General features: G+C 28.9%; 1 protein-coding gene across 11 annotated transcripts in view; it reads right to left on the reverse strand.

The window, feature by feature from the left end:
- The window catches only part of Glut1 (Glucose transporter 1), a 48,113-nt gene that overhangs the window by 13,738 nt on the left and 13,903 nt on the right, over positions 1–20,472 (reverse strand). Inside the window, exons 1-12 of one of the 11 annotated variants that reach the window (XM_074240791.1) lie at positions 17,934–18,796; positions 14,603–14,792; positions 12,956–13,239; positions 12,522–12,886; positions 7,119–7,314; positions 6,810–6,920; positions 5,922–6,017; positions 5,594–5,754; positions 4,459–4,818; positions 4,095–4,326; positions 3,650–3,862; positions 137–361 (exon numbers count right to left, since the gene is read on the reverse strand). In XM_074240791.1, the coding sequence (XP_074096892.1) occupies positions 137–361; positions 3,650–3,862; positions 4,095–4,326; positions 4,459–4,818; positions 5,594–5,754; positions 5,922–6,017; positions 6,810–6,920; positions 7,119–7,314; positions 12,522–12,886; positions 12,956–13,231 (2,235 nt within the window). In that variant the 5' untranslated portion in view covers positions 13,232–13,239; positions 14,603–14,792; positions 17,934–18,796. Of the gene's footprint in view, positions 1–136; positions 362–3,649; positions 3,863–4,094; positions 4,327–4,458; positions 4,819–5,593; positions 5,755–5,921; positions 6,018–6,809; positions 6,921–7,118; positions 7,315–9,633; positions 9,872–9,955; positions 10,105–12,521; positions 13,240–14,602; positions 14,793–17,362; positions 17,580–17,664; positions 17,822–17,933; positions 18,797–20,472 lie in introns of those variants that run through there. The other 10 variants (XM_074240788.1, XM_074240786.1, XM_074240792.1 and 7 more) reach the window with 10 other exon arrangements.

Here is a 20,472-nt window from a genome sequence, read left to right on the forward strand (position 1 = left end):
TTAAATTTAAATTAAATTTTTTAGTGGTTTATAGAATTGAATTTTTTTATAAAAAAGTCTCGTACTATTTTTTCGTATTTTACTTTATCAGAACAAAATAAATAAAAAAAAAAAAAAAGAGATAAAGATAACTCACCATCATGCTTGGAAAACCGATTCCGACGACAAAATTAGCCATCCAATTAACGAGGACGGCAATTGACATGGCAGCCGGACGAGGACCTTGAGAAAATAACTCGGCGGTGATCATCCACGGTATCGAACCCGGTCCCACGGCGAAGAATACTACGAAACTTAGTGTCGATACCACTGATAGATAAGACATCCACCCGATCATTTCCTGTACGTAATTGAAAAACTCCTATCAGGGCGTAGAATAAAGTTCATCTTTCCTGAGCAGCTGGAGGAGCCTCAGGATTCATAATCATTCATAAAATAAGTATAATATAAATAATAAATAGATAAATAATAAATAAATAAATTAGCCATGCACGTGCAGCTCAAAGTCCTGAACTTTTGTGTTGTCTGTGAATATTTAAATAAACAATTATGATTATCATTATTATTATATTAATTTAATTATAAATATACTGTAGTGTATATATTTAAAATGTAAATTCAAGTGCGTTTTGTTCATAAGCAGTGTTATTAGTGTTTATTTAAGTTAAACGCTTTGTTGTTTATTCACTTAAATAGCAAACTTTTTTCGCTTGTGAGGGTTTTTAAGGATTGCGCTGTATCTTTTTACGTCGGACAATTGACCTCATAAAAACCTGCCTGCAATAATCATAATAATATGAATAAGAATAGAAAGCCGTATGTATATGTTTAAAAATAAAAAAAAAATAAATAAAAAAAAAATTAAAAAAACGTTTTTACTGTTAAAAGTACGTATAATAGTAAGTTGAATGCTTGTACTCTAGCTCTGACAATTTTGAATGAAAGGTAAAAAATTTTACGAGCTTTTACATAATACCTATTCAATATATATGTACACGTTTATCATACATAGAGATGTTAGTATATAAAAGTACTTAAATGTTGAGTTTATTATGCAAGCATCAGAAAAGCCATCGAGGCACGAATGACTGTGAGTATGGTATCAAAAGTAACAGGTTTGAGCTTTAAAAAAAATATTTAAATAAATGTTAAATATATAGAGTTTTTAAATTATTAAATTCTCCTCCAGACTGTCACGAAAGAGGTCAAAAGGTCGGTGGGGAAGGGACAGGGAATGGGGAAATAAGGGTAATGAGAATGCAAAATTAGCAAACAGTTAAAACAAATAAACATGCAGATTGTTATTGTGTTATCGTACTGCTGCATCGACTAAACCCGATGATTATTCTACGATAAAATATTAAAAGCGTATATAGGTAATGTGTAATATATTAGTGTTGTTATTGTTAATAATAATGCGAATACTTTCAAGTGTGCAAGTCAATAGAATAAATCTGATTTTTTTTTTTTTTTTTTTTTTTAAATAATAACAGTTGTAATAAAGCGCATGCAGGCTAAGGAGGTTATTGAGTCTTACATGTATACAGATGACGTTTTTTATATGTAGACATTTTTATTTTACCAATATTGTTATTATTATTATTTTACAATAAAGGGCTTTTAATTTAAAAAATTAAAATTTTTAAATAAATTAATAATTGACAGTAGTAATAATAATCTCAGCAAGAACTCGGATAGATGCAATACTATCAAGACACTCCGTTGAGTAATTTATTAAAAAGTAATAATAATAACAACAAATGGAATTTTCGTCATATTGATAATAAAATATCGCAAAATAGCTGCATATTTTGTGTGATAAACTCTCACAGTCGGTGGTGCAGCGTGCCCCACTCCAGCTGGGTACAAAGCATTTCAAGTACCTTGCACTCGAGTGCGTTGTGTTGAAGCACGAAGAGATTGGTATTTACAGCTTTCTAGCTTTATATTTTTTCTCTTACTTTATTATTATTATTATAATATAAATATAGGTCAGGACTTTCGATAATGCCTCTTTCAAAGGTATTGAGCAGTATTGCTCGAGAACCAAGGAGCATATCGAATGCCTCGACTTATCCCTAATATATACAAATACATGTCGGTCGAAAATTTGTATATTTATCGATATTGAGATATGAAATATATATTTATCCTATTTAACTCCTGTTGCTGAGAAAGGAGAAGAGTTTAGTCTGTAGTTCGTGTCTATAAATGCTTACAAGGTGATTGATTTTAAATAACGGGTTATGTTGGATTATTTTTGGACATGGACACTTGGAGACGATTGACTGACAATCAGTTAGAGTTTTATTTGAGGCTATTTTTAGTCTAACCGGGTAAATTGATGATCTTTGATCTTAAACTCCAACGGAGATATAAAAGATTATAGATTTAAGTTAAATTGGATTTGAAGTAATCAAAGTCAATTATATTATTTTATATAAATAAAAAAAAAAAAAGTAATATGTCAATTTATATTTTTGGCGTTTAAATTTTTATAGGCTGTATTATCTTTAGCAAAATTATCGTAAATATTGAAGAATAAATTTATTTTCTAAGCTTTAAAAGTTGACGTTTTTTGTCGTGATAATAATATAAAATAAAAAGTAATAATAAAATGATTTTTTATTGTTGAAAATAAATTGAACTTAGTTTTTTTTTTTTTCGTTTTTTCAAATAACTTAAATTCAAGAAAAAGTCTTTGTGATAAATTTACTTGAAAGCTTATTTCTTCAGTAAATTTTTTTCCTTTTAATTTCTCAACGTCAATTGGTTCCGTTTCATTTGAAGATAAAGCATGAAAAGATAAAGCATAAAAAACTAAAGACAGTAATAATCATAATTCACTAAAATCCTCGGGCTTGTAAACGGCTTCTTATGAATAAGTTGAAAGTTTAGTTTTGAATTGCGTTTAAGTAATTAAATGAGATATTTTTTGCAAACTATGCAAAGTCGAAATAATATAAACTTATTTTTCCTCTTTACTGAGACTCAAAACACCGAAGCAAGAACTCGTGCAAATACTTGAGCCAGACCGCATACACACAGAACAATAAAATTTTTTCATCCAAACCCAACAATCCTTCTCGCTGCACCGGTTATGGTCTATGCATACTTCGGATTCTTAAATAACATTATATTACATTGCAAGTTGAGTAAATTCCAGCTGAAATAAGGGCATGAAAAAAATTCTCTTTGGAGACTAATTATCAAGGTAAACATCAAACCGCTTGAAGAGTCTATTACACGTCATATTAACCCGGGTGCGTAGAATGTACTCACATATGAACGTTTAATGATCTCTTTGAACAATTATAAACTCTTCTCCCAACTGGAGCATTAACATATACGTATTAATTCATACGTGTGCTTTTATAATAATTATGATCATATTTTTGGTGTCATAAGAAGCCAATATTAGTCTCATAATTTTTTTTTTAATTTTAAATTTTATCTTCCTTGAAAATTTTTCAAAATTTTAATATTAAATAATATTACCATGACTATTATTTTGAAAGGCTTTATAGAATCTTAGGATTAAAAATTAGCATTGTAATTGGCTTCTTATCCCAAAAATAATCCCAAACCTAGTAATTAAAAATGGTGCTATTAAGATTAATAATAATAAATCGGACAGAGGATTACTTACCTTTATAAGGAACGAAATTGTGATGAATATGGAAAATATAAACATTCCACCCAGACCATATAGATGTAGCGTTCGTCTACCAGTGCGATCCATTAGCGGTATGGATACTAACGTCATACCAACCATAATAGCGCCTATACCGATTGTTGCGAACTTGGCACTTTCGTCAGACAATCCAGCACTTCGGAACAGTATCGTCGAGTAATAAAAGACCTTTGAGAAAAAAATAACAACGAAAACTTAAACAATAGATGATTACTGTAATATAATAATAATAATAATAATAATAATAAAACAACAATGACAATGACTTTAGCTCGTTATGCATTAATATAACAAAATAGGAACTTTGTTTAGTATAATACAGGTTGGAGAGAATCTGGAGAATGTTCAGTGTAGTGATAGTTAAAGTACAATGGAACGAAATAGTTTTAAGAAGACTTACTGCATTGATACCCGAAAGTTGCTGTGATAGTTGCATAACTACACCAATAACGAGGGGAGCTCTTAAAGTTGGACTGCATATAAGCTCCCCCATCGAAATAGTCGACTCAGCCTGTTGAGCTCGCTCCTCAGCCCTCATTTCTTCAATATCTTCTTCGACTTGATTGCTAGCTCGGAGTTTTCTCAGTGCGCGACGTGCTTCCTCTTCCCACTGTTTGGTGATGAGCAAATACCTGCCAAAAATTTATATTATTTGCTACTTGTTCGTCTTTTCCTCTGCTCACCATACCAAATTGTTAATTAGTCATGGAAGTCACTAGTTCGAACAGTATTTAGAGTTAATCAGTGATAGTTGTCGAGATTACCTTGGAGATTCTGGACAGATTGGCAGTAACAGGAGTTGTGCAATAGGCGGTATGACAGCTAAACCCAGTAGAACGGGCCAGCGATCATTAGTGCCCAGAATTTGTTCAATACCCAGTACTTGGGAAATTAAGAGGCCGATAGTAACAGCCAGCTGATTAACAGTTCCCAGCCCACCTCGTAAATTCAGCGGGGCTATTTCCGATATGTACATGGGAACTAATGATGTGTTCAGTCCGCAGTTAATACCGATTATAAGACGTCCCAAGAATAACATCTCGTATGAATGGGCTGCTTTTGTGAAACCCATTAAACATGCTCCTACTATTCCTAGTACATTGTTTAATAGAAGTCCCCCTTTTCTATAAATAACAATTATGTTAACAGATATTGATCTAGTGATGGTCATTTGTAATCCAAGTCTGACATAAATCTACGGAGCTTTCAGTTTTGAATTATTGACTTGAGTATGACTTTATAATATTTTTTTTTAACTATTAGAGAAAAAAATTACTTTAAAAATTTTAATTTTGCTTTGAAATATTTATTTTGAATTAATTCAAGAAATTTAATTTTTACTGAAGAAAATAAAACTAATAAGGATAAAAAAATTTATTATTGAAGAATTTTACCAATTTGATTATTTTCAAATACGTTCTAGAATGAGTTGAGATAAAAAATATTTGTTTTTTATTGCAAACTCGTTTTTAAAACTGGAAAAAATTATTATTAAAATAACCGATTCATTTGAAAATAATTTTACAGAATGAATAATATTTCTCTTTTAATTTTTACCGGTCTAACATCGTTTAATTCTTAATATTAGGAAGCTTAATTATTAAAGGAAGCTATTAAAAAAAAAAAAAACTTAGTTGCTAAGACCCCGAAGAAAGTCAGTTTAGAAATACCTATTGAGCAAGTAGTTTGAAAGAGATTATGAATTGTAATACGAACAGTTAACTATTAATATATTTAATATAAATACTTATAAGTAGCTTATCGTTAATTATTTTGAAATACCCAAGCTCTGACAACGTGATGCTCGCGCACGTTAATTCGTGTTTAAAATAATGTCTAATTACCGTCAGACGGATTACAGCAATAATTTAAAATTAAAAGTAAATTATTTTTGTTTACCTGCCAAATCTGTTAGCAATAATTCCGCCGCTGAACCCGCCGATCATTCCCCCAATTGCAAATATGCTCACTGCTACCGAGTACAAATTTTTAACATAATAATCAGGCATATCTTCGCCATACCTGTCTTTGTAGACATCTTTCATGAAGTTGGCAATATTCTAAAAAAATTTTTAATATCAAATTAATAAATAAATATTTTTTCCTCGCTCGTGTTATTATTTTTTTCAAGAGCTTTCGCAATATTGATGATTTATGAATGTATCGTATCATACGCGTAGTACTATACATATATGCGGGTAGGTGCTTGAGAATGCCAATAACTTACCCCTTGAGGTGCATTTATTACTCCAGTGTTGTATCCGAACTGAAGCATTCCAAACACCGCTGCGAATATCGCGTACGCCAGGAAAAATGTTAATCCCTGAAAATATTTATGCGCATTTAGCTTTTTAACACCGATGCAATATTCAAAGGATTATACAGAATAAATCATAAATAACATACAAAATAGTGAAAAAATAATATATAAGATTGAGGTTTTATCGGCCTTTGGAGCATACTGCTGGAAGAAATTTTTCAAGGTTTTATGTGTCTTTTAAAAAGGTATTTTTAATGACTAACATTAACTCGGAGTAGTTATCCGTTGTCATCATTTATTAAGATATAAAAAAGATAATAAAGCTTACCCTGTTCCTGTTCTTGAATATAAAAATCTCTCGTAAAAATTTTTTTAACTCACCGAAAAAATAATAAAAAAGCTTTTACATTTAAATTTATCTGTATGTGCTCCAAAGGGTTAAATTCTCTTAAAATTCCTTTTTCTTTTTTTTTTTTTTCTTTAAATTAAATAATAAAATAAAAAATTTTCTCAAATTACTTTAAAAAAACATAAACTCACATTGTGCAAATTAAATTTTTTCAAGCAATTAAAATAAATAAAACAATTAAAATAAATAATAATTAAAAAATTTTATTTGTCAAAAACAAATACAAACATAAAAATAAAAAATAAACATAACAGTACGTATAAATAAAGGAGTTTCATTTCAGAGATTGTTTTTTATTCTAATTGTAGTAAAAAAATTGATAATTTATAGTGAAAAAAAATTAGCAGAGAATTTTTTTTCTCGGCAATTTATCAATTTTCAATTTGTAGAAAAAAAAACGTGGCTCTTATATGAAACATTATGATATAGATAAGTATAAAAAAAACCTGTTCCAAAAGCCTGAGTTTCCGTCGATGTGAATGCTCCTCAAGTCGGTCCACGTACTCCCGTAATTCCTCAATTTCCTCCTTGACTTGCTGCACCGTGTCCAGTTCATGCTGCAGGCAGCGCGTGACAAGAACAATATTCTTTACCACGGGCAAGCCAATGACTCACGTTCAATATAAAAGTAATGCCCAATACCGGGCCATGCATAGCAATAAACTTTAATAATTTTAATTGTCGGTTGATTGAACAAAGCATTTTCGGGCTTAACTTTTTAGCTTTCGACTTTTTAGCCCCAGTGCGAATCATACCTTTATCGCAACCATGTCCCGTTTGACCTCGCTGACCTCGCTCTGACAGGACTCGACGCTCTTGGTGAGCTCCTGTAGCTGAGTACGAATCTCACAAAGAGCCACCGTCGTCTCGAGCTGACGGTCACCCCGTTGCTGAAGCTCGTCCAGCTTGGCACTCAAGTTCATACTCATCACGCTGACCTGTTTCTGCAGACTGCCGGACATACATTTTTACGGGTTACTATTTGTCGATAATCATCAACACACGTGACACTCCTCTTAGTCATTCTCACTGTTTTACCTTACACGGCTTTTAATTTATTCTCTATTTTTCTATTTTTTTTTTTTTTTTTTTTTTAAATTATCGCAATCACAATTTTAATTAATATTCAAAGGCTTTATGCCAATGCGGTCAAAGTAGCAATGCCTCGCGGTTCACGAATCATCAATGGAATTACTTAGTAACATTTTGGTTAAAGAATTAACTTTGCTTACTTCAATAATTAAAGAAATATTCACGCTTTTAATAGGGGCGATGTAATAGTAAGAAATGCTGACGTTTTTTTAAATTCTAATTAGGAATTTAATTTTTTTTAATACTTAATACAGAACAGTTTTATTTTTTAACATTGAGAAAAATATTTAATTTAAAATTTTAAAAATTACTTTTCGCAAAAAATATTATTGACCTATAAAAAGGAGCCAGTTGTCTTGATTAAAAATTTTTCTGTTTTAAAACTCGTTTCCTCAGTAAGGAAAAATTGAAAATAAAATTTTTAATAGAATATTTTTTTTTTAAATCAAGTAGTTTTTATTTCATATTTTTGATAAAGTTTTTTTAATGATAAAGTTTATTAAAAATAAAGTATAAGTACTTTGACCGCATTGGCATCAAGTCCTTGCAATATTATAATTAATCACATTAAATTAATTATATCTAGTCCCTAAAAGGTGTTGAACTACTTTGCCAAACTGCCGAGCTTTTGCATCAGTGACTTCTCTACAACATCTCATCGCATTTACATTTATTTGGGTTCTTTTATTTATTTTTTAATTTAGCAAAGTGCACTCAGCTCGGCAGCTACCAATTTTTTTGCTTAAAATCACATATCCGTTATCACGTAAGACAACACAAACATCAGATGCGACTAATAAAGCATGTCTCTAATTATTGTTACTTTTTTTTATCTCTTTAGTAGCTCTAAGCTTTAATTAATTATCATTATATACTTAGATTTTATTCGAGGAGGAGTGGAAAGTGTTGGATTAATCTGTGCACTTTCTTAATAGAGTTATTAAATTTTAATTACATTCAATTAATTACTGGCAAAAATATATATTTAGAGTTGATAACAAAATTATTGGTAAATTTTCGCCAGAAATTAATTATACCGTGAAAAGTAATAGCTCGTCCTTGTTTGTAGACTATATTGGGTTAGTAAACAAAAATTTTATTTTTAAAATATATTGTCGATAGAGAGTATTTAGTGAGTCACGATGCAGGTAGTGCTCGTAAATTTACGTGGTTGTGATAGTGAAAAAAGTGTGTAGAGTGCTTGAAAAAAGTATATTTCAGTTGGTTATGAAAATTTAACATGAGAAATAAATTATCACTTAAGTCCGCTTTTAAGAGCAGCATTCACCTTTCAATGCCATTGAAAAATTATATTAATTATGAATTGAAGCTTGTGATAATAATTTACTTACATATTTTTATACTCAATTTTAGGTATTACTAGATTAAGCTTGCTTTAATTTTTTATTTATAAAATCTGTTAGTTATTAACTGGTATTAGATTTACACTTGAAAGTTACGTACTCTCAACCTTTTTACCCACCAAAATTTAATTTAAATTTTTATCACGGATAACTTTATTACTAAAGTTATTTCAACATAAATTTAAATCTAATTTCTACTTTACATACTTGTAATTTGTTTTTAAACTCAGCTTAAAAACATTCAAATTTTTTTTTTGTCAACTTTTTATAAAAATTCATAAGAATAAAACTTGAGTATTGTTTATTTAACTAAAAACAAAAATATAAAAAATTTTTCGAAATTATTTATCGAAGTATAAAAAATTATGAATTTTATTTTTAATCGATTAAAAAAAAAAAAAATTATTTTCTCATGTATTTTATTTCTCAGCAACCCCCTTAAAAATACTTATCTCACAGCATCAAGTGTATAAACAAGACGTACACAAACAAAACCGGTGAATAAGTCATTAAATTAACAAAAAATGATCAACTCCAGCAACTAAAAACATAATACCGATTGCATAATAGCGTAATGACGTGAGCAAATGATCAAATGACTCGCTTCTAATACGATATAGCAATAAAAGATATGGATATAAAGACACAGATATAGATATAGATATAAAAATAGTTAACATATTCAAAGTTACAATGACAATATATATAAAAAAAAAAAAATATATAAATATATATATATTATGTATTATAAATTATAAGATAAAATTTATGAATTATAAGACATAGAAGATAGATCAGTGACGATGTTATGTACCTGGGAGATAGGGAGACCATGGCTGTGTGTCCGAAACTACAGTAGCATCTAATGCTTCTCAACCCTCTTTCTTTCTTTCCCTTTCTCTCTCTCAATTTCTCACTTTTCCTCTTCACACACTCGGTACCAGATCAGTTACTTTTTTTTCAATTATTTTTTAGTCTTTCGTCAATTACTTTTTTAATTTAGTTAAATAATAACAATTATTATTTTTTTTTATTTTACCATTTTCATTATTATTATTATTATTATTATTTTTATTATTAATGTTGTTGTTATTATTTTCACGTACAGTTTAATACGTATATTTCAACACACGTACTTGCGGTTTACTTATCGCAATATGATACTCAATTCTCTCTTACGCCTCGTACAGAATAAATGTCTCGAACACAGTAGACGAGTATTGTATCGTTGTCCAACCACGAACGAAGCTGGCTGGTCCGCGAGCTCGCGTTCCCACCTCTTTTAGCACTCTGTAAGCTTTACCTAGTTTAGGAAACACAGTCGTGGTTCAGTTTATGATGATTTTGATGGCGTCGATCGCAACCAATGACTAGTCGAGGGCGATTACTTTTATCATTTATCTTTCTACAACTCATTCAATTTATTATTCTCTCATAAGTATTATAAAACTCTATTTATTAATGATATATTACTTTCATCAATAGCAAATACTTTTATTTTAAAATCATTTTATATACTACTACTGTTTCTATAATGATTATATGACTATTTAAAAAAATAAAAATACGATTTTATTACTATAAGATATGATAATGACGTTACATACAATATGTATTAGTTTTTAATCGTTATCGTTCTCGTCTTGTCATTGTCAATGACTCTTACATAATTTAATTCCATATTATTTATTAACTATTTGTTTTATTATTATTTGATATTAATTATTTAATATTTATTTATTTATTATTATTATTATTATTATTATTATTATTATTATTATTATTATTATTATTATTATTATTATATTCATCTTTTGCGACGCGCCGCCAGCTTACTCACCCCTGCCTAGATAAGATGCCCGTGTCCAAAAGTTCAAACACTTGCTACTGTATTGAAATGATCCCCATCACTTGATTGATACACACGCGGGTTGATGAGTTGATTGGCCAAAAATAATTTACAAAAAATCAGCATGACCTCATGAGTGATTTCGGGCGTGAGAATAAACTGATTTATTTTATTATTATATAAGTAATATTTTAAATAAAAATTTTGGTCAGTATTTAAATAATTCTTTTATGACTAATTTAAAAATTTTTCAATTGCGCTATTGATCCGTGTGTTGCAATAAAAAATAAATTGGAAATCTGGGTTACGATGAAAATTAATGGAACAAATTTTACGGGCAGTATTTTAAGAATTTAATCTTTTGAAAATTACATATTAAAGCTACACTTCATAAACTTTTAATATCTGGAATGTAATAGAGAAAATTGAGTCGCGGTTTGTTGACAGATTTATAATCTTTTTACGTCGCTAAATTTGTTTTGTTTGATTATAAATCTTTTAATTTTGATAATAAAAATTTAAGATAAAAATTTTTTATCGGAATCTTGATGAATTTAAAAGAATTTCTGTAGAAAATCTGTGTAATAAAGAGCGCTATTGAAAAAAAAAAAAAAAAAAATATTTTGAAAAGTCGGGACTTGACAGAGCTTTATTAAATTTTTCACTTTTTATATTAATTTAAAAAATATTTGCTCTTCATAGCTGGGATCAAAAGGTAAAACCCGTTTATTCTCACGACCATGAGGGACATGATCAAAAAGAAAATAACATAAGCAATCAAGTGGTAAGCCTGCGAGCGTCGCAGTGAAATTAAAACTAAACCAAATTTAAAACATAAAGAACCAAACACAATTAAAAACAACACCATGTATTTTATAATTATGTAATATAATGTTATGTTTGAAAAAACACAGTTATAATACTATCTCAAGAATATGTATATACCAACTGATATGATAGTAATTTGTAAAAAACAAACAAAACGAAACTCAACGATGAATTGATTCGTGTGTTAATATTTAATATAATACACAAAATGGAATCTATGTAGCGTGACGTAACAAATATATTGCCGAAGCATTGCATTCTCATAAATAATTGTTTCTCCTCCGGAAGATTCAATCCCAATTTCAATACAAACAAAATTCAATAAAGTACACGGTCAAAAATCTTTCTTTCAAATTAGATTTATTTAAAAAAAAAATTTTTTTTTAACTCTTAATTTATATTAGTTGCCTCAATACAATTTGTTTGTGTTAAAAATGATACAATTTGTGTAAATTATCATTTATTCATTTATTTTTACATATTTAAATGCTATTTTTTATGTAATTTATTTTATTGAGACTAACGTCGAAAAATTTACTTAAATTAATTTAAATATAGGGTTCAAAAGTAAATTTTTGAAAAAAAAAAAAAATTATTTTATTATAGGTAAAATTTAAATTCACGGAAAAATTGACAGTTTAAAGTACAATTTATAAAATATGGGTGATCCAAATTAGAAATTTAAGAAATTGCAGTTTAAAAATCATAAAAATCAATACTCAATATTATTTTAAATCTTGAAAACTTGAAAAGAATATTTTTTCCAACTTTTCCAATATTTTCAATGCTTTTATTAACTAACTAGCACAAACAAATTTAAAAATTTTCTATGAATAAAAAAAATGTTTGACCGTGGAGTAATAAAAATTCCTCGTAAAATAAAAAAAAAACTAGATAGATAGTGTGTTTTTGTTTTGTATTTATTGATTAATAATTATAATTATAATGAATTATAATATCGAATATTTATTGAGTGAGGATAAAAATAAAAGGGGGCTCTGTTGTAATTGAGGAAGAGGACATACCTTACGAGCAACTCTCTGAGAGTAGCTTCATCGTCCTCTTGTATTTCTTCCTGCGTCTCATCACTGAATACACCGCGTGGAAAGTGGTATCTAGGTGCGGGTCTAGCGCCAGGACGCCGCAGACTGCTGGTGTAATGATGATAGTGATGATAATGGGCAGCGGTGCGTCCCCTCGTCAGCTTGAATGAGGCAGAAGCCTCGAATGGGGCGCCGTGTAGAGACTCCCCATAGAATCCTCGTGTGGCATATTGCTCCTCCACCCTGCCGGCAGTATTTCCACTCCCGAATTGATCCCGGAAATTGTGTACCGCTGATTGGGTTGTTCCTGAGTACGGCTGCTGATGCAAATGCTGTTGATGCAGCTGCTGCAATTGGTGGTGCTGAATCTGTTGATGCTGGTGCTGATAATTAGCGGGAAGAGTATTGTGACGTACTTGCGGCTGGGGAACCGATTTATCGGGAATCAAAATCGACTGAGCCTGCTCCTGTTGGTGATACACGCGTCTGCCTACGCTTCCTGCTCGCTGGAGAGTCTCCTGACTGCTCGCTTTGCGCCTCGTCCGGCTGCTCCGCTCGCTGGTCCCGGATCCTACGCTGCGACGCTCTGGGTCCACCGATGACGAGAGACCAGATATCTCCTCGTAAAGACACTCCGAGTCCGGGTCACCGCTCCACAAATTTATTGGCTTGAAGCCGCGTGAATCGGCCATCGTATGTGCTAACACGACAATTTATTATCAAACGATCACGCTGATACCGGGTTTAAAGGTAATCCTTTCGCTGATAATATACTCTTTTATTTTATTATTATTCTTTATGATACATTATACTACTTTAATGTTATAATTATTTATTGCCCTTGTCATTATCATTATCATTTTCACTATCATTATCATTGTTTTTATACGGTTATGGCTAGTTAATGTCGCTATAAACTAGATTAATGCTGTAAAGATAACATCCATGTGAGCTATGATAAAGATAATTCAATAATTAATACCAGTTTTTATTCATCACTGATTTTTTAAAATGTCACGGATGATTTAGTATTATACAACACTGAGAGAAATTATTTTTATTTTATTATTATTTTATTAGTATGAAACATTGATTTACTAGTGAATAAATCGCGTTATTATTCATAATAAAAGGGCGTAAAAAATTTTTTTTTTACTTTTAATTTAATAAAAATATAAGAAATAAAATTTTTTTGAGATAAAAAAATTCTTAAAGCCAAAAAAAATTTATCTGAAATTTTTTCGAGTCATAATTAGTGTTTTTTTTTTTTTTTTTTTAAAGATTAATTAAATGACTAATTTACATTTAGTTTTCTGGAGAAAGTATTCACTTCTGTTACTTAAACAGTCTGAGATAAATTAAATAATTTCACTTAAAAATTTCTCGTTTTTTTTTTCCCGAATATTTTCAATTATATTTAAACCTTTCCTACACTGTTAAAAAACTAAACTTTATTCTACAGAAAAATCCTCAACCAAGAAGATTTATAATCATAATTTATTATGATATTACAGTGTAAAAAAACAACCTAATTTTTAATTTATTTATTTATCTAGTCTGTTGACTTTTTTTGATAAATTTGTATTTTTGAATACCAAAAATTTTTATCACTTAATTAAAGAAATAATTTTTATAGAGTGTTAATATATAATTAATTAGTAACATTGATATTAACTTTTGTTTACAAAGTTAAAAATTTACGACAACGAAAGGCTTACCTTGTTATTATGACAATAACTATTTAAAAAAAAAAAAAGAAAAACAATTATTTTCTAGCGATAAAATATAAATTTACGACTCAATACTCAAGCGTGTACTAAGACTTCAAAATGTTAAAATTAACGGTAGAAACGCGGAATAAATGCAGAATGGAGAGCAAAAAGTGTTGAAAGCAGAATGTTAATTCCAGGAAAAATATTTATTTAAACTTTTTGCTCTTACAGCGATCCGGAAATGAGTCTTGAGTAAGAAAAATATTTTTTATTATGAAGGATCGTAGACGGAGGCTGTAAAACCCGTCGCTATAAGGACTGTCGAGGAGGGGAATAATTAAAAAGACTCACCTTAAAAAATGCACAATCCATTGTGGTAGGTTATTACAAACTGGCTGGCGACACTTGTGTAGCCCTCAACCTCGTCCTCGTCCTCGTCTCGTCGCAGATAAGCTCCGACGTAACGTTGAAAGGTAGACGACGGTTGTGCGTTTCACCAAGTCCCGCGGCCACTCGACTCGTCTCCAGCCGTAACAATAACCTGAAATTCAAAACAAAATTACTTTGTTACTAATGCAATTTCTTGTTAAATATAAAATTTAACTGTTTACTGCTGACTGTTGTGGTATTCATGGCTACTGGCTCCTGTTATGCGCCACACACCAGATCATGGATTTTAATTATTAATTTTATTTTTAGCCCAAAACACTGGAAGTTTCTCATTAAAATAAATTAATCTCAAATGCATTGTGTCACCCATGATAACATTTTGTGTATTATTTGTGGGTTCTATGCAACTTAATATTTTTTGAACACATACACCAATTAGTTAGACTGTGTTCATTTTTAATTATTAGTTCGCTTACACTGAAAATAAAAATTTATTTCAATCAAGAGAAAAATTCTTCAACCAAAAAAATAATTTTGAAGCGTTTTATTCTCTCAAAACAAGACGAAAAATTCTTTAATCAAGTACAAATTACTTAAATTAAGAAAAATTTCTCAGATCGAAAATTTTTTTACTCAAATCAAGAAATTCAAGTTCTTTAAAATTATTTATTTGACTCAAATTAATTTTTTTTCTGTGTACAAAAATAAATTAATATAATTATGAAATCAAATTTGTAAAGACTTGATAAATAATTGTACAAGTTTTAATCTTGAAACATAATTATGTATAAGGGTAATTTTTATACCACAAAATGAAAAGTCACCATCGTGAATGACTTTTTTTTTTATATAAGTCCCGTAATTACCTCAGGAAAAATATTTTCTGGCTTAGGGCTGATGTTTAATAGTCACCGTGGTTGTAAACCTTAGTATAGGGGTTAAAAAATGTCATTCACAATAGTGACTTTTCATTTTCTGAAGTGAGAATTACCCGTATCACTAATAAATCAATAGGTATGTATGTATAGAGAGGTAGAAGAGTTTATTAACTGTTAATAATAAAATTCATTTATTTATCCAGTAAAAATTTATTAATTTATTGAATAGAAGTAAGATTTTTTTTTATACTTTGAAAAATATTCATTTATTTTCAATTAAAAAATATTTAATGCCACAAAAATTAAAAATAGCAATTAAAAAAAATTATTGGCAAAAAATTCTATTGATAAATAATTTTTAATAACTTTTTACAAATATTTATTGAATATTAATAAACCACAGGGCAAAAAAATTAAATTGTAGTTCATTAGAAATTCGAGACATTACAACTACAACTAAAAAGAAAATAAATAGCTAAGAGTTCATTATTAAGTACTTGGATAAATAAAAAAATATTTTTAATTAAAACTGACGAGGAATAAATTAATAGGAAGTTTTTTACGCATGAAAATTTTTTTAATACTCAGTATTAAAAAAAAAATAATAATGGAAAAAAAATGAAAGCAAACATGAGGACTTTTTTCTCTAATAGCGATAATAAACTCTAGGAATTTTGCTCTCATCAGCAGTAAAGCGATGAAGAAGCTGTGCTTATATTTTGTAGATAATATATATGGGGGTGTATATTATATAGTAAATAGTAAATAGTATCTTGTGTATGTACGTATAATGGTGTGTACTTTATAACTAAGGTACAGTGGAAGGTTCTGAAACGAAAAAAAAGAGAAAAGTAAACGTTGATTACCACACAGAGCTGATACACACCAGAGGACGTTTTAAATGTAAAGATAAGTCAGGCTAAAATAGAGATGATCCTGATGCCGGTCTGGTCCATCGTCGAAATGGATGACACCAGACAAACAAAAAGAAACAAAATGGTATTATCAGCACCGAGAGTTTTCCACGCGCAATCGTCTCTTTCCTGGCATCCTATCGCTGTTTCAAATCGCTTTTTATTTTCATACTTTTTATCGAGTTTTCTCATGACGTTTTTCATACTTTGTTTATCAGCACCAAATTTTTTTTTCTGTTTTCAACTTTTTTAATTTTTCTTTACAAAAATAACAATTATTATTTGATAGCTGTAGTTATTTTTTTCTGTTAAAATTTTTTAATTATATAATAATTATTTTTTCAAAGCATGATCTAGTGTTCTTGGTTTTAAGTGATACTTTTTTCAGCTTATATTGAGTATAAAAAAAAAAGTTGTGCTAAAAAACTATAAAATCAAGAATAAATAAAATTCAAAGCGAGTTTTTAGTACGGATTCACTTTGTATTACCGAAAGTTCTGAAGTTGAAACTAAATCACTCCGCGTACGGAGTAAATAGAGAGTTTTTTCAGTGAAGTAAATGTATATTTCATTCAAGTCCTCATTCACTCAGATCACGGAGTTTTAATGTTGAAATGAATTTATATTTTACCGAAATTGTTTTTATTCAAAGTAATGAATAAATTATTTACTACTTTTTCTGATAATTAGATTCTCAAAAAGTTTTTTTTTAATTTTCAAGACACTTTATCAAGTAATTTTACAATAATTTAATAACAATAAAAATAATTTTTATCGCTTAAAATTTACTTACGTAATTATAATTATATACAATCGCCTATAATTATTCAAAATTATCTTATCAAAGTATTAAAATATAAATAGAATTAAAAATGTATTAAGAACAAAATTTTTTCTTATTCTAATTAAAATTCTAAAATAGTACTCACAGCATTATGATGATTAAGAAAGGAATTTGCTAATAAGCAAAGTGTTTAAATTTTATCCAAGTCGGTTGATATTCTCCGGTTAAATTTTAGCTTTGCTGAATATAATTGCGAGGAAACTGGTGCGTGAGACAAATTTGTAAGATGACAATAACAGGATTGACTGACAACAGTCGAGAGAAAATTAGACGACGAAGGAGAGATGAAACGACGGAGGATCCTGGGAGGAATGAAGCAAATATATAGTCAACGGAATAAAAAGAGAAAGAGAAATGTGAGCGAAGAGAGAAAGTAAAGATTTCAACCTCGGCTATGTTAAGTACTCTTGGAAAATGTCGGCTGAAGCATTCATTTGCGCCTGTTTCCGTGTTAATCAACTTGGTAATAATTGTCGCATTGAATATTCATACTTTACATTTAAAATATATCATCATTATGATAATAAAAAAAAAATTAATAATTATAATAATAATAGTAGTAACGAACAACGCTTCGTTACGGCTGAATTTCAATAATTAAAATAATAATAAAAACTATTTTAAATCCTTCGTTAAATATTTCAACCAAGACGTACCGTATAACGATAATTACACCAATAGATTAAAAAGACGCACTTTAATAATTGCAGGTTTGATGATAAATTACGTAACTCCAGAATCATTTATTACTTGATTCAATAATGTAACATAAATTATCATTTATTGCACGGATTTTACATTTTTACACTTTACAAGTTTATTATTTATTATCATTAACATTATCATCTATTTACACAAATTAATTAATTAGCTAATTAATTTATCGAGATTTGTTTAATCAACGGACCAATTTCATTAGGAACGAAACGATTAATTCGGTTTTTGCAGAAAAATATCGATTTAAGTGACAAAAAGCGCGAACCGAAATCCGTGTTGTCTGACTGGCAAGGCAGCATCTACTAATCTGTAAGCGGCGCTTCAAGTCACGAGTGGAGCTGAATAAAAAAAATACAAAACATATACAAGAATATCCCTACTCTTATCTGCTCGTACCATATGAAATATGTACAGTAATACCAAGTCCGGTAACTAGAATCAGACAGAAACAGCCTGGCGTATTACTGCATGTATGTTTGTATGTGTATACATATATATGGGGTATATATTGTGAATTATAAGTGCGACAAAGAGGCCACGAGTCTGACTAGTTCAACAGCAGCATGACTAATGCAGTACGCTGTCTGCTGCCAGTCAATCTATTTATTTATGTTTATGTTTATGTTTTGTGTGAGTACTTTCGTATTGTGATGGTCAATGATACGCTTACCGACTGACCGATTGATTGTTATGTTTGTAATTCTACCAATTGATACGGTTCACTTGATTTTCAGAAAGTAAAAGGCTGATTACTTGGTTTCCTATTGAGGTGTTACCGTTCATTGGCCATGCTTGTAATTGTTCATTAGATTCAAAAGATCATAAATAGATTTTACTTTACAATTTTTTATCATAATTATTTTTGAGAATCTATGTTGCAAGTTTCAGATACTTGACATTAATAAAATTTTTTATTTTTCATAAAATTCTTATAATTAATAATAAAGAATTTTGAGAAAAATATAAAAAATTTATTTGTTTTGACAATTGATTAATTTTTCAATATTGTGGTATTTTTCTGAAATTTTAAATATTACTTATAAAATTTGATTTCTCAAAGCAATTTTCTCTGGGAAATATTCCAAACATTTGTCTACTAAAATAAAATCCCAAAAATTTAGGTTACGACCTTTAAGAGCTAAGGTCAGGACGAACATCCGATCCTGATAAAACGAGAAAGAAAGAAATAAATAAATAAACAAATTTAAGATTGTATTATCTAACTCCATTTCAACATAATGTTTTCAATTGAGCTAATATTACATCTCATTTTTTTTATATAATATTATTACAGTTTCAATTATTTAAGCATCAATAATGGCATTGTTTTCTCACTATTATCATTGCAGTAGGTTGTGTCATACACATCATGAATAACATGACTAAGATAATATCAAAGTCAGACTAACACGTTATCACCGCAGGCTATTGCCAGAATGATATAACATAATGAGTGAGTAAAAACCCAGGACTTTAAATAATTATTGTTTTTCTTATATTAGTTCAATTATAAATTCAAATTTATTACCCGCGAGTTATTTAATCTTATATAAAATTATTATTATTATTATTATTATTATTATTATTATTATTATTATTATTATTATTATTATTATTATTATTATTCCTATGAGAACTATGAGTACCACAGAAATGCGTAAAAGTTTCACGATAAAAAAAAAAAAAAGAGTTTTTTTATTTTGTTTTTTCACAAACTTTGTACCAGCGAAATTATAATATAGTAAAAAATATGTAATTAATAACTTAAAAGTTGATCATGAGCATGCCACAATATTTTAATTAAAATAATTTTTTATTCTATAAATTTTCTTGGCTCTCCATTTAGAGTTCTATTCCCGTGTCCTCAAAATAAAAAAGATACAAGAAATACCTCGAGGAGTTTAAATAAAAAAAAAATCTATAAATTGTCTACTCGTCGATTCAACTTCACGAGTGAGCGCCCGGCAAGACAATTTACTCGGACGAGTATATATATATATATATATATATATATATATATATATATATATATATATATATATATATATATGTATAATACGTATCCATACATACATAGATAAATATATATATATATATGTACAATGTAATGCGATATATACCAGCGAGCTATTGGAAGATTTATAACTAAAGAATTCAAGGATATCCTCGATGAAAATACTTGACACACGAGAGTATAAAGTAAAAGGGGATAATATAATCCCGGCTATCTTATTGTCAGTGTGCTCTACATATATATCTATTCATGCACGATAGTGGACTGTCAGTTACAACATGACCATTTATCATAACAAAAAGTAAATAATAAATAAAAATATCTGAAGCGATCGCATCATTAATCTAAAAATATGAAACCTCCCTAAGTATGTTAGCATAAGGTGAAAATCATCGGGTATATATGTACCTACACTTATATATACTTGTTATTTATACTATACTAGATCTCGACTATGTTTTTTT

Source organism: Cotesia typhae, unplaced genomic scaffold (genome assembly GCF_013202065.1).
Source record: "Cotesia typhae breed Kobodo isofemale line unplaced genomic scaffold, CoteBio_Ctyphae contig_33, whole genome shotgun sequence".
NCBI classification, from domain to species: domain Eukaryota; kingdom Metazoa; phylum Arthropoda; class Insecta; order Hymenoptera; family Braconidae; genus Cotesia; species Cotesia typhae.